This window comes from Hippoglossus hippoglossus, chromosome 13 (assembly GCF_009819705.1).
Source record: "Hippoglossus hippoglossus isolate fHipHip1 chromosome 13, fHipHip1.pri, whole genome shotgun sequence".
In the NCBI taxonomy this organism is placed as follows: domain Eukaryota; kingdom Metazoa; phylum Chordata; class Actinopteri; order Pleuronectiformes; family Pleuronectidae; genus Hippoglossus; species Hippoglossus hippoglossus.
This window is the reverse complement of record NC_047163.1, coordinates 8,293,243-8,308,317: the sequence shown is the minus strand read 5'-3', so window position 1 is coordinate 8,308,317 and position 15,075 is coordinate 8,293,243. Positions and strand designations below refer to the sequence as shown.

The following is a 15,075-nucleotide window of genomic DNA, read 5'->3' as shown; positions in this document are numbered from 1 at the left end:
CAAACCAGAAACCTTCTTGCTGTGAGGCTCTTTAATTCCAGTTTAATAAGCACAATTTAGCCTTGATGGGAATGTCGGTAATGACAATTAAATAAAATGGATAAATCTTGCTTCATATGATTCATTACACTTTTGAATTTCCTCTTATTCCTCTTTCACCTGATGTTCTGGTTGACTTTTAAAGTTCTTTATACCAGTAATCTCCCATTACATACTGTACTTTTTAAGGCTACCAAGAAATAAAGTCAAAGATGAGTCATTCACACTTCATCTTCAATGGAAATTGCGTAACCAGTATTTTAACTGAAATCCTGGCAACAATTAGATAATCAAAACAGAAGGAACTTTTTAACTGATGAGAGCTTAGATTAGTGTGCCAGGTCTGACAGGAACCTTAAGTATCCTTACTAGAAAAAAGGGGTGAGATGTGTTTGCAGGTAGTAGCCACAGTATTTATGAATGCTGGTGGCTGTTCGCAGGCTTCCTCGCAGTATTAAAATAAAACAATGGGATCCATTAAATAAAATATGCTGCTCTGGTAGGAACCTGTTCTCTGAATGAATAGGTGGCAGCTCATGCTCAGTTTTGATCCAACTTTATTGCATCAGGCGCTTCTTCATTCTCTTTTCATACCTCCATCTCCTCACCCTTTCCAGCAGGTATCTTAGGTGTGAAGAAAAGCTCCTCACTCTGTAGTTGCATAGATAAAGAGGCTGAATCATTTGCAGAACTTAATATCAGAGGATGATTCATCTTTTCAGAGGTGGGTTTGTGCAAGTGTGGAAATGATCTCATAAAAAAAAAAAACATATACAAATATAGTATTTCATAACTTTAAGTACTGCATTTTTTAGTACTGCAAAAATAGTCAATGTGCCTTTCCTTAACTTTACAGCCTTACATGTTTTCAATCATTTCAAACAAGGAAATAAGAGAGAACACACACACACACACACACACACACACACACACACACACACACACACACACACACACACACACACACACACACACACACACACACACACACACACACACACACACACACACACACACACACACACACACACACACACACACACCAGGATCTATAGTCTCAACGTCCTTCTCTGGACACCGATCAATTACTCAAGTTCTTACTGATAAGAGGCAGAGAAGTGTCTTAATCACAAGGATTAAAATCTCTTTATTACATTACTCCAAAATCACTATAACAAATCTCTTAAAACTATAAAAGCCAGCCTACAAAACAAAATGTGAGCTGAGGCCACATGTGGAGAGGCTGTCAAACCAAAGAAGTGCCCAAGGGTGCAACCAGTTACTCACAAAGCAACAATGGTGCACACAACTTATCCCAGTGCTCTCACTCACATGCGTTACGTGGAGGACCTCACCTGGAGTGCCAAGCCTCCCAGCAGTGCGGCACTCAGCTGCACTGAAACAAACTAGTGTAGAAATATAACCATAAACAATACATCTGTAAACAATAACCAATAATGGTGTAACCCAATTGTCCAAATGAACAAAGAACAATTCTAACAAAGTAAACCAGTAAAGGCTGCCAAAAGAAATAAAAACAATATTAACCAAAACAGAAGCAAACATAACGGCAGCAGGTGAACCTATAAAGACAAAGAAAACACAATGAGTTAGGCAGACCATGCTGCAGAAAAACACATTCAATATCGGGGCCACCACTCCTCACCACCTCCAGTATGGGGCCTTGGCATGTGCCTCTCACAGCCAGGACAACAGGGCACATGCAGGCTGTAATGGAGGCAGTACATTTAGTTTGCATGCCACAGAAAATGAGCCTGGGCCACATACCAGTATAACCAGCAACCACCAGCTACAACCACAGCAAAGAGAAGGACAGAGACTCACAGGTTCCTTATATAGCCTGGCTGATTAGAGGAGGAGTCAAGGCTGGGGCTGCTTTCAGCACTGCTGCACACATAGACTGTATATGAAGGCTGCACACTATGTTCTCCCACAGGGAGGATTCTTCCCCACCACATCCGAAATACAGTATTTACTCTCATCTGGTGCAGCTTATCATATATGTGTATAAGTGAGGTTCTGTTTCTCTTTGTCTGTGCAAAATATTTGAATGTATTCAGTAAACGCGTTGTGGTAATGTAATATTCATTCAAGTCAAAGCATGTGCAAAATATCAAGACGTTCACAAATTACACCCCGGGCCTTTATTTTGAAGGGGAAAAAACTCACCGGAAACCCCCGGAAGCAGGAAGTGAATTGGCTGGGCTTTTCCCCCACATGGCAGAAAATGTCTGCTACTGAGGAAAAACAACAAGGCCACAGAGCCGGCAGTTACAAACAGAAGAACAAGGGACACAAACATGGCAAGCACCGGACGAAAGGGGAAGTTGATAGAGAAAACAAAGGTGAGTGGGTTAGAAAGTGTCGCTAACGGCTGATGTTAGCTGTGCTGTGTTAGCATGTGGCCGCGGCTCTGCAGACACACGTGTTGACTTCTGGGTAGCGATCACATATCCTCGGTTATCACATGTTAATCTGGGCGTGAAAAAGGGACCTTTTAATGGATTTCTCTATCTATAGACTTAATCTAAAGGTTTTAAAGCAAAACTTTACATCCCTGCATCTCAGTGACCTGATAATTGAATTTAAATCACATGATGACATATTATACATGCTATGCCAGACTTTAAATTAGCACCCTGACGAGTACACGTTACAATCATACAATGACATACTAATGTTAAACTTCTGTGATGTTATAGTTTAAATTAATACTTATTTATTACTGGCTGGATATGAAACATTGCAGTTAACAAACCTTAGGGGATCCCAATGAACAGCTGTGTGTGTTACAGAAGTGAGCAGCTGCAAATGAGACAAATGATCTAATACCATTCAGATTTAAAAGACCCAATCATTCACGACTATTGTCAGATCTGCTGTAGGTTCACAGGGAAATCTTTGTCCACAAAATCTGAACTCAGCTGTCTCTTAAGTTATTATTAAAATATAATTATGTGTAAGAAACATGAACCACCCCCTCTCATGTTCACTTTTTGTTGTTACTAGTAGAAAGATCTCAACACAACGTGACTTTGTTAATATGCATGTAAGTGTCTGATTGGGAAAGATACATAGACATTGTAATGTATCCGTCATAGAATTATAAACTGAATCAATGCAACTAAGACACTAATTTCCTTATAAGCTCCTTGACTTAAAGGCAGTCCTTGTTGCGTTGGATTGCACTAAACTCTATCAGTGTTTTCACAGCAAAGATGTCGTAACATCAGTCAAAACTCCAGAAAACCATGTGTTTGCTTTGTGTTTATCTGTCACACAGGCAGAGTGTCGGTGACAGCTCTTACCAAAAAACAGAGGAAGGAGCAGAGGAAGACGGACAGAAGACACAAAGCCAACCAGCTACGCCGCAACAAGAAAGACATGGTATTATTTTATTTTACATGAGGAATCAGTTGTGCTTGACTTCCAGATCGCTGCTGCAGAGATTTCATATACGTCAACTGTTTAGGTCCTGACAGAGAAGCGGCGGCTGGGCAGCAGGGACGGTCCTCCTCATCTGGTCGCTGTGGTGTCTCTCCACGCTGGTGTCGACGCCGGGGCTGTTACCAAACTGCTGCGTGGAGAGGGCGCCGGCGGTCTTCTTCATCAGGAGCGGTGTATCACCGGCATCAGTGACAGTTTTGGACTGATTCTGCCCCGGTTTAAACAAAGGTTCACGTTTCTGAGTCACAGCACAGGTCAGTATTGAGTGAACGACACTATTGTTTAAATGAATTAGATGAATGCTGTTATGTCCAGCAGGAATATTGTTTTATAATAGATACACACTAATTTGTATTCATATTTAAATTGAGAGTATGTGGATATTAAAAAAATGTGGATATTAACGAATGTAAAATCTTATTATAGGGCAATTTTTAACAGACATTTAGAGATTGTACGATGTCTCATACCTTTTGTTGTACTACTTTTGTCTTAGATGAGCATTTTCTGAAGCCTGTCTCATTGTTTCTTTTGACAGCTGACATGCACTCCCTGCTGGATGTGGTAAAGATTGCAGACAGTCTTTTATTTGTTCTGGACTCCACTGAAGGATGGGACAGCTATGGAGAGTACTGCCTCTCCTGCCTGTTTGCCCAGGGCCTCCCCAGCCATGGTGGGTGTTTATACCTGAACAACCTGGAGCGTTCAGACTCCACCATTGACACATATTCATAATTTGAATCCCCCCTGTTGTACACTTTCTCAACCCATGTCTTCTCTGTCTCTGAATTTGTTCCATATAGCCTTGGTGTGTCAAGGTGTGTTCGATCTCCCCATGAAGAAGAAGGTTGACTCGAGGAGAGCTTTGTCAAAGATCACAGAGGTCCGTTTCCCCGACACCCGTCTCTTCGCTCTGGATTCAGAGCAGGATGGCATTTTACTTCTCAGACACCTGGGCACCCAGAGACAGAGAAAGCTCGGTTTCCGCTCCAGACGTTCACATATGTTAGGTCAGAATGTCACGTTCACGCCCAACAGCCCTGCTGAGGGTACAGGTGGAAACACTGGCCTAGGAACTCTCTGCGTCTCTGGGTATGTCCGTGGTCGTCCTCTACGGGTTGACAGACTGGTGCACATCTGTGGACATGGGGACTTTCAGCTCAGTCAGATTGATGCACCACCAGACCCTCTTCCCCTCATCTTCACCTCCAGACCAGTGAAGCTGGGCAAGGGAGGAGACACAAACATGCTGGTAAGAGCTTTTACTTCATCAAATTTCTTATATTTTCAAATTACAGCTGTAATTAGCTAAAAATAAGATGTTTCTTCACATTTATTATATTATTTGTTAGGTAATCCATCCAATAAATGCTGAAGAATAAATTATCCAAACACAGAAAATGTCTCTTTTCACATCAATCAGTCTTAAGTTTGGACCTTAAATTGACACCTCATATTAGAAGAGGTAGTTCGTTCTACCTTGTCGCTATATGCTGTTTCTCATTCTTGAGCAATATTAAATATAACTTTTCATGTTGTGTAATGAATGAGAAGGGTGGCTCACTGTAAGATGGCAAAATTAATTCAGTAATGTAAAAGCCTTCAATGTTGTTTAAATGAGTCGTCTGCGTCTCCCACAGGATACGATTGAAGACGAGGCTCCGGTGCGGGTGCTCATGAAAGCCGACCCCTCCTGCAGGGAGAGTCTTCAGAATGAGGCGGACGTGGATCCCATGGACGGAGAGCAGACGTGGCCAACGGAAACAGAGCTGCTGGAAGCTGAAGGTGCAGACACTGAATTATATTTATACATGATGCAGTTGGTCAGATGGAGATAAGATGGTACCAGTGTTTAACAATACAAAACAATTAAGTGTAGTCAGATGTCTTTTTTTGTGAGAGGTCCGGTTGTTCTGAGTATTAACACGAAATTGTAACGTGATCTTGAAAAGCCTCCAACTGACTGGAAACTGTTGTATTGAGAAAGGAACCTGGTTTTGAACCAGATTTGATAATAAACACAAACAGTGAGTCAAATGACAAACTTTACAAAGCTCTTCAGTGAGTAAAAAGAAAAGACGCATGATTCGAAAGAACTTAAAATCATGTCTACCAACCATAAATTAGTAAGTACTATAATGTGTGTGTTTGGTTTTTAATGTTTGGCTTTCTCATTAATAAAAATGTAATTTGCCACAATAAGACGTTGATCTAAATGTTTCTTCGACGCTTCTCTTTGCTGTTCAGAGGCCAGGAAGAGCAAACGTGTAATGAAGGTTCCCAAAGGAACGTCGGACTACCAGGCCACGTGGATTGTTGACGAAGATGAGGCGGAGAATGGAGAGATAGATGAAGAAAGCAGTGATGATGATGACGATGATGACGACATGTTGGACGAGGCAATGGATGGCGAGGATGAGGAGATAAACTCTCAGGTACACATTTAAGCATTTTTAAGCCTTTATTACAAACTTTAGTATCAATTTCTCTTGAGTCCCAAATTGTCATGTTTAAATATGAAAGACTAAATTGGCTGGGATTATAATTTAACAAATTACTTCAAATAACTTCCAATAACTTCCAATAACTACTTTGTTCAATTGATTTAATAGTTTCAGTATAAGCCTGAACACACCTTAGTTGGTCCAGCTCCTCCTTCTTGTTGTCACAGCAACAGTGTGGCTGCAGTCAGACAGTGTAATCTCACAGAGGAAAACGAGGACAGTCGTGTGTGGAGAAGTGATGCGTGAGTGTCAGTGGGGCCGGAGCAGTGCATACGTGACCCGTGGTCAGTGCACCTCGCCGCTGACAGGCACTGTTTGTTTTGTCTGTCTCTGGGCTGTAGTGCCAGGCTGCTCACCACAACAATAGTGTTTGGAGCAGGAGTCCCAGGAGAAGCCTCCTCTCTTCCTGTCCTGTGAAAAGAGCTTCCTGTCTGGACGGAGGGAGCGGTTCGACCATTTATTTATTTCCAGCGCTGCTTGAAACGGAGTCGGGGAAGCTCACCTTGTGCAGCGGGTGCATTGCGATCTGTAATTGTTATTAGCATGTGTTTGATGTTAAGGCTGGCGCACAGGAATACATATTTCGGAGAGGACAACAATAGGGAAAAGGGCACTTCAAATGATAATGATTATTATTACTGCAGCAAGGATGTTGTAAAGGTTGTGAATCAGCCCCATGCTGAGAGCTTCCCCCCTCATGTGTCTGGCTCCTCCTGTAATTTGCCAGTAATGGGAGTACTGTACCGCATGGCTTCTTTGATGATTTGTTTCCTTACACAAATATATTTCCCCATGGAAGCTGTATTTCTACATATTCTTAGAGAGGTTGTCTGGAGGAGCCGGAGGCTGTCACTTGTAGACACACTGGGAAGGGCACAGAATTTAAATATATGCAAACTAAGGCTTCCCACAGTCTGAATCCAGGCGGCTTCTTATCACATTCACACGGACGTATGCAGATTCAAGTACCATTATGCACAGAACCAGTCTCCTTTTAACACTGTTTTTATTGTGGCTGGGCTGGTCTTGTTTATGTTTGGCTGCCTTACAATAACCGTTTCTATTCTTAGAATCTCTTTGAATGCCCTTGTGTTCCCAACATGTTTGTCTGGTCATTGTTTGTAGAATATTCAGGCTGCATTTGTTTTATGGGAGCAATGCAACAGTGGTTTTGCTTTACTATGAATGCAGAACAGCAAGAGAATAGCAGAGGCACCTGTTCATCCATTTACTTCTGGAGTTGGTATGTGGATTTAGTTCTCTTGTGACCTGTTACTATGCTTCGGGCTATTAAAATTAGTTTGGAGGATATTCTCAACGAAAACTGCTTCTTTTATGGCCAGCGAAAGACATCAGATATGTTTGCAGTCAAATAAGCTATTTTAGCTTTTGGCCTCTTCTGTCCCCGGGGCTCAATTCTACAGTATATTAAAACCGATTTGTTCTATTTCCTCTCTGCTCAGGACGCTGGTTCATGTTGTTCAGAGGAAGAAGAAGAGGAAGAGGAGGAGGAAGTGTGCCCCCCAGAACGAGTTGGAGCAGATCAGCGCTACGATGAGCACATTGACGAGGCGGCAGAAGAAGAAGACCTTAAACGCTACCGGGAGGCTCGAGCCAATGTGCATTTTCCTGATGAGGTGGACACACCACTCCAGGCGTCAGCTAAAAACAGGTCAGTTCTGCTGCTTTTAGTCTGACTAAGTTTGTGTGTTTAGGTTCGGAGGAAAAAAAGTTGAGAACATTTTCTATATAAAGGTTGATCATTGCCGTATTTGATCTTGTTGCTGTCCTGTGTGTCTAGGTTTCAGCGCTACAGAGGCCTAAAAAGTTTCCGCTCCTCGCCCTGGGACCCCATGGAGAACTTGCCTGTCAACTACTCTCGCATCTTCCAGTTCAAGAACTTTGAACGCACTCGCCACCGCATTCTGGCTGAGGCTGCACAGGAAGAGGAAGAGGGAGCCATGGTAAAAAAAAAAAGAAAGAAAAGATCGTCTTCATTTATCCAATGCACTTTTTTATTTTAGATTTGTGGCTTCATCGACTCTGCTGCTCCTCTTGTTTTCAGGCGGGCTGGTATGTTACACTGCACATCATTGACGTGCCATTGTCTGTGATGGAGAGCGTGCAGTCAGGCAAACCTCTGGTGCTGGTGTCCCTCTTGCCCCATGAACAGAAGGTATGATTCACAGTTCTGACTTCTGAAAGCCTTTGTGTCTGATTTCATAACTGTCCATTTGAAACGTAGTCAATCTGACCGTTTCTGCCCTAATAATTTCCCACAGATGTCCGTGATGCATGTTTTGGTGAGGAGACACCCCAGCAACACTGAGCCAATCAAATCCAAAGAGGAGCTGGTGTTCCACTGTGGATTTCGGAGGTTCAGGGCCTCTCCCATCTTCTCTCAGCACACCTCAGGTGAAGCATGCCCACATACGAACCTTAATTTCTTCTGAATGAAACAATAATTTGAGCAGGAGCATTGTAGGTGTGAAGATCTGAAACCGATTTAGCTGCAGGATATACTGAACAGCAGAAAATGAATAACTGAGCACTGAACTCGGTCTCTGCTCTCCTCTAGCTGACAAGCACAAGATGGAGCGTTTCCTCAGGCCAGATGCCCCCACTGTGGTGTCAGTGTACGCCCCCATCACATTCTCCCCTGCAGGAGTCCTGCTGTTCAGACAGCACAATGATGGTGAGAGGAAGAAGGAAAAGTCGTGCTTGTACTTGAAAATAAGTAGATTGCTGCCTTGGTTTTAATCTTGTACCAATCCATTCTGTTTTCATTGTCTTTTCCAGGCATCCAGGACCTGGTGGCTACAGGCAGCCTGCTCAGCTGTGACCCTCGGCGTGTCGTGCTGAAGAGGATTGTGCTGAGCGGACACCCGTTCAAAATAAACCGGCGCTCTGCGGTCGTCCGCTACATGTTCTTTAACAGGGGTGAGGGGACGTTCTCATGGCTGCAGAATATTACTCCACTCTCGACTTCTCTGTGGTTTTCATTCCTGTTTTGTTGCTCTTTTCTTTTCTCTCTCTGTCAGATGACATCATGTGGTTTAAGCCGGTGGAGCTGCGAACCAAGTGGGGTCGGAGAGGTCACATCAAAGAGGCTTTAGGTGAGAGAATTAAAAAACACGAATAGACAGCATACATCTGCCAAAGGCCAATAGTATCAGACACCCATTAATATCAGTCCCTAAACATTCCTGATTTTTATAATTCATTGGGAAATTAGTGTATATGTCAAAAAACACCCAATCTTGTTAAAGAAAAGGACAAACAGCTCCTGGATCTGCAACTAAATTTAATGGGTCCTCCGCAGAGGAACTAAAACTCAGTTTGAGCAGCGTCGTCAGGCAGCAGTTTTTATGTACAGTAAAATCTGACCACCATATTCTATGTTTTCAGGAACACACGGCCACATGAAGTGTGTATTTGATAATCAGCTGCCCTCTCAAGACACTGTCATGATGAATTTGTACAAGCGGGTGTATCCTCGCTGGACATACGACCCCTACGTGCCCTCATCTTTACCCTGGGTCAAGAGAGAGGGCCCCGTGGAGGCGGACGACTCGGACATGGAGTAGTGGAGGGACAACAATGCAAGAGACGTACAACCTGTATTAACAGAAATACTCAACATCAGTGTGTATGTGCAATGTGTATTAAATACAACTATTTTGATCCAAAGTATCTCCTGTTGGTTCTTCTTGAGTTTCAAACTTGCTGCTGAGTCTACTTTGTCCACTAGATGGCAGTGATGAATAAGTAATGATAAAGTTTCCTCACTGTTTTGTCGAGCAAATCTTTGTTTTGAAATAGGTCAAAAATATTTCAGTGACTACGCGTGAACAAACGTTTGGGTGTGTGTGTGATTCAACAAACATGGAGGACCGTTACCACAACAACTGGCAGGTCAACGATAGTTTTTACATGCGTCATTTTTCGAGCCCGTTACACTGGCAGCTCTTTGAAGTCGTGCAGATGTGGCTCAAAGTCTGCAGCCACATTAAAACGTACAAAACCGTTTTGTAGATAATGTTTGAGATATCAAGGCGCTTTAATCATGGAGAAAGAACCCACATGTTGTACTTAAGAGCAACAATTCCTGTCGATAATCTCAATGAACGACTTGTGGCCCGAAAGCTTTGACAAATGGCAGCTGTCAGGTTGAGTTATTTGTATAATCCTTTATCACAAACATGCCTCAGTGGACTTTAGGCTACCAAGACCTTATTAATCATCAGTCTTCATGCAATATGAAGCACAAAACTCATTTCTGTTGGAACTATTTAAGTTACATGGCACCACCAACATTGGTGTGAGGGCAAGGGAAGAAACAAAACGGCCTTGAAAGCAACAATTTTCCCTGTACCCTGTATTTACAAGTGGTCTACCTAAAATTGTACGAGCACCTAAAAATAGAAGTACTGATATTACTTTGCCTCCTACAAGCAGTACACACACAGTTTCTCTCTCCATGGTGGTCTTGCCCTGACCCGAAGCCTCCTCTTTAGCTCTTGTCAACACATTGTGACCTCGCTGTTGTTTTCAAGCTAAAGTCGAAGTGCTCCACAGTTCTGCATCCTCCCCTGGCCCGTGCTCCTCACAGAGGAAAACACAGATTCATCATAAAACTGAGTTCTTGCATGTTTGCTGCAACATGATTCATCTTGGGGGCTCTGCTGGGACTGCACCACAGAGGCATGCCAATATGTCTGGGAAAGCAGAAGGTGAAGACTTCGGGACGGAGAGGAGAACATGATCCAAGAAACGAAAAGGGGAGCGAAAGTTCACCCTGTGCATTTTCATTTGATTACAGTGGAAAAAGATAATACAATCGGGAAAGACGAATTTCTCTAATGCCCATGGGGGGGGGGGGCATGCTGGGAGCTCTGGACAGTTTTGTGGTAACACTCAATTTATTTTCAACTTGACTGTTTTTTTTGCACACGTATCAAGGCAAGGGCACAGTGATGTGTTGAACACATCTTGTTAAGGCTGAGGGGAGGGGGGCCTGTGAGCCGTGCTGGCCAGCAGTTCATGCTTAGGGGGGGGGGGGGGGGGGGGGGGGGGGGGGAATTCAATACCCCCATGATGGAGAATGCTCTCAAAGTAAAACATCTACAAAAAATGGAACTGGATTTACATGCATGCAGGACATTTTTCCCTGACGATCAATGTGAAACAGATACACATTTAGCTGTTTGGGGACCAACTGCGACGTGGTGAGGCTGAATCCTCCCGATAAGTGAAGTGTTTGTTTGGCACAAGCCACTGTCAGAAGACGTGAACGCTGGTGACTTAGTGCTGTTTGGATCAGGAATGTCTTGTGGTTCCAAGTTCACTGCCACCACACTTAGTTGGCTCCCACTGGAAGATATAATGGGTGAGAGATTTTTTTCCATTGGATGTGGATAAAGAAAGGAAAGGAGAGAAAAGGGACAGAGAGGGAGTGAGAGATAAGGGAAGAGCCAGATGATGTTCAGCATGAATAAAACCAGAAGTGGTGGGAGGAAGCAGTCAAAGGAATGCAAATGGGGGGATGCATAGAGAAATTAAAATAAAAAGTTAGTGGGTGAGAGAGAGAGAGAGAGAGTGAAATGGAGGAGTGTGAGAGTCGGAGGCGGTGTGGGCGAGGGAGGAGGAGAGCAAGAGTGGCTGGCGTTTATGGATTGCAGATGTGGCGCTGTGGGGTTTTGGCAGGGGCCATGCGCGCCTGAATCCTGCACCGGCTGGGTGGCACCGGGGTGAGAGGGAGGTCACTGCACCGCAGCACACAGCCCATAAAACACAGAGAAGTGGGGGAAAGGAGAGGGAGAATGGCTCTGAAGTGCACACCAGCCCCGGGCACCATGGGGTGAGCAGATCACACTTAAGGTTCACGCATGCACAAGCATATGCAAACATCGTGCATATGTTGAGTCAGGCCAACAATGAAGCCACAGGTTGATGCGTCAAACAGCACACAGTTCACAGGTGATGGGCTTTTTTGATAAGGACGATGTCGAAACCTTCCCCAATCAAATCAAAATCATCACACCATCTTCGAGAAATGTTTCTGTACACATTAACACATTAAAGCTGCATTTATGATATGCTGAACAGCAACAACAAGTACTTCAGCCTGATGTTGCACAGCTCATGTTTGCACTCAAGCTGCACATGCCTGCACTCCATACAGCCTACTGTTGTTGCACCTATCCTAACCAGATTTATCATTCCTCATACTCTATTTGTCTCTGTTAAATCGCAAATAATTTTCTTATCGTATCTAGAAAGCATTTCACTGCATGTCGTACTGTGTACAGTTGGTGTAAGTGACAAATAAAATGTGAATTTGTATTTGTATTTCTCCTGTAACACAATCATGTTGTTCGGCCTTGGCGGAGGAATGCACTCCACTGCCATCCTGGTTTTACACTCGTTTTGAGCCGCTATGTGCAGATCATAGAAGACTCTCTGTTGCATGGTGAGAACGTGCTGAAGCAGTCAAAGTAGTAACTACACAAATTGAGATGCATTAACAGTAAAATGGTGCAATTCTGACAAAACAGCTCCCCCTGTGGAGAATCTGAGATCCGCTAAATATGAATGAGTGAGTTTGCTCCATTCGGCTCTTTGCGTAAAAAAGCTACAACACAACAGAACAGTGGCTGTATTAATTAATGCAAAATAGAAAACGCTATTATCTCAGAATGTTACTTGAGTCAAAGAAGTTTTTCCAAACTCTGGTAAAAAAGTGAGTGTTGACTTTGTTGCAACATAAAACCATATGACAGGATTAGTATCAAATAGTAAAACAATCTTTTACAGGCTCATGTGTTTCTGGAAAAGTGAAGCTTTATACCACTTTGCCAGTAAAAACGTTTGAGTAACATCACATGGACTCGCCTATTAAAGTCGATGCCGCCTGACAATACTTTCATATTAGGTCAGCTCTGTTTTTCTCCTTCTTTTGTGATATCCTCCCTTCCCTCTCTTGTTCCCCCTTTTTCTCCCTCTTAGCCTGGTCCTGACTCCCTGGTTCCTGGGGCCTGGCCAAGGCGTGTGTCCCTGGAGGAGCCGCGGAGAGGAGATGGAGAGAGGGGGCAGCAAGGGGGTGCGGAGACCGACTCCAAAACCACAGCTGCAGCAGCCTCTCCTCTCCTCTCCTCGAATGCCTCCCCCATTGCCTGGCACACTCCCCAGCCCTGCCATTAATTAGAGGGGAAGGGTATATTAGTACGTGTGTGTTTGTGTGTGTGAAGAGGAGAGATGCTGACTGTGTGAGTGGCTGACTGTAGTGTTTATGTGTATCTCTGTGTGAGCTAATAGGGAGCTGGATGGGTCGGTATGGTATGGGGACTAGGATCTCACAACAAAGTTGGAGAGTTCACCCAGAGAACAAAAGTGGGAGGGAGGGAGGTTGACAGACATAAAGCCTGGTGAGCAGATTGGGACTGCCGGCGACTAAAAGGCAGACAGATGATCGGCAGAAGTTTTGGGCTTCACGGGATGAGACCTAAATACCTAAAGATGGCCTAGAAATGATCTGAAATCCCCCTGATTCAGATCCTTTGGAATTTCTTGGGAAAGCGCCGCAGCAGCACCTGCACTCAAATGTAAACTCGGCACAGTAGGCCAACAGTCCATGACCTGACATGTTAACAGAGCACATCAAGGTTCCCTTCAAGGTGCACGCTCCCTCTCGACTTTCCCTCCTGATTATCCAGGTGGGAGTGAAATCTGACATGAAAAAAAAAAAATGGATAAAACTTCCAACCTGCTCTGCTCTCACCCCTGAAGGGGCCTCCCAGAGTGTTTTTCTGCTGACATAACTGCACAGAGACCTGGCAAGCCAATCTCTCCCTTGCTCTACCATTCCCCTCTCCCTGCTTCCTGCCCTGATGATGTCACACTCCATATGGTTTTCAGCAGTATCAAGCCGGAAAAGAGATTTAGTCAGAGGAGAGGCGAAGGAGAGAAAAGGAGGAGGGCTGGAATGGGGCGCAGGTCGGACACAGAAAACAAAAGGCTTGCTCTTCCCCTTGTGTGCACTGTGAGTGGAGGCTTGTAGAGGGGGAGGAGGTGAAGGGGTGAGAGGGGAATGGCTGCACTGTGTGAGGCTAATGAGGAGAGACCAGGGAGCAGAGACCATGCATCGGACAGCCATGTGCTGCACAGACGCCCACTGGACTGGCCTACACGCAAACACGTACACACAGAGAAACACATGCCTAATCAATGATACTGTAACACAGGGGGGAGGAAGGACTAAGTTGAGATTAACATGTTAACTAAGGTTTACACAAGGCCGACATATGCATCGCTTGCCCTTCCGATTTAAAACCAGACAAATGTGCTGCGCAGGAAACGTCGTAGATGCAGAGTGCATGCGGATGCACTCGAGCTGCCTTCAATAGCCAGAAAGTTACAATGATCAGCATAACAGATCATATGACTGTTGTTGTAGTGACGTGTAGCGCCGTAACCCCCAGACAGGGGTGGAGGATGTTATTTGTCACTGAAGAAGAATGAGTAGGTGAAAAAAATTGCATTTTATTACCAAAAAGGTACTTTAACAGAAAGACACAATGATCCCTGGGAAGTGCAACAAAACAAAAAAATTTGCAGCCTCACCACAAGCTGCCAACTCCTCCCCCCCCCCCCCCACCCATTTTGCTTCATAGCCTCACCTACCAGGAAGCTACCACCAGCGCTGGTAAGACAAAGGTGAGCTAAACAGAAAGACAAATAGAAACCACACTCAACACAAGTTTCTGGGTTTCTGCTGAGCTCACAATCCAATCTATCTGCACAAATACAGCAGATAAAGGCAAAAGGTTGACTGAGATGTAATCCAATGCAGCACACGTCACCCGTTCTCTGTCTCCTTGAGTCTGCCCAGCCCGTCCTTTCTCAGAGAGCTGATCGTGCAAACCTGTCAGATCACTCACTGCCTGATCTGACCCCCTGCACATACCTGGCAAAACAGCAATCAAATAAATAAACTGTCAACACATACTTGCTGTAAAAGAATACAACACACAACTCAAAAAGAGATTATCTACAGGATCTAATT

At 44.2% G+C, this 15,075-nt stretch overlaps 1 protein-coding gene across 1 annotated transcript; it reads left to right on the top strand.

Annotated features, from left to right (window-relative positions):
- Positions 1-2,235: 2,235 nt before the first annotated feature.
- Positions 2,236-9,704, top strand: tsr1 (TSR1 ribosome maturation factor). Its single transcript, XM_034604760.1, has 15 exons — positions 2,236-2,405; positions 3,344-3,447; positions 3,533-3,761; positions 4,046-4,180; positions 4,311-4,759; positions 5,148-5,292; positions 5,755-5,942; positions 7,475-7,683; positions 7,813-7,975; positions 8,077-8,187; positions 8,294-8,426; positions 8,590-8,706; positions 8,811-8,951; positions 9,053-9,127; positions 9,420-9,704. Exons 1-15 carry the CDS (start codon positions 2,288-2,290, stop codon positions 9,596-9,598), a joined length of 2,496 nt encoding a protein of 831 aa, XP_034460651.1. The 5' UTR covers positions 2,236-2,287; the 3' UTR covers positions 9,599-9,704.
- The last annotated feature ends 5,371 nt before the right edge of the window (positions 9,705-15,075 follow it).

Coding starts and splice junctions, on each gene's coding strand:
- tsr1 (XM_034604760.1), top strand. CDS start 2,288: ATGTCTGCTACTGAGGAAAAACAACAAGGCCACAGAGCCGGCAGTTAC. Junction 2,406..3,343: donor AGTTGATAGAGAAAACAAAG/GTGAGTGGGTTA, acceptor TCTGTCACACAG/GCAGAGTGTCGGTGACAGCT. Junction 4,181..4,310: donor CCAGGGCCTCCCCAGCCATG/GTGGGTGTTTAT, acceptor TGTTCCATATAG/CCTTGGTGTGTCAAGGTGTG.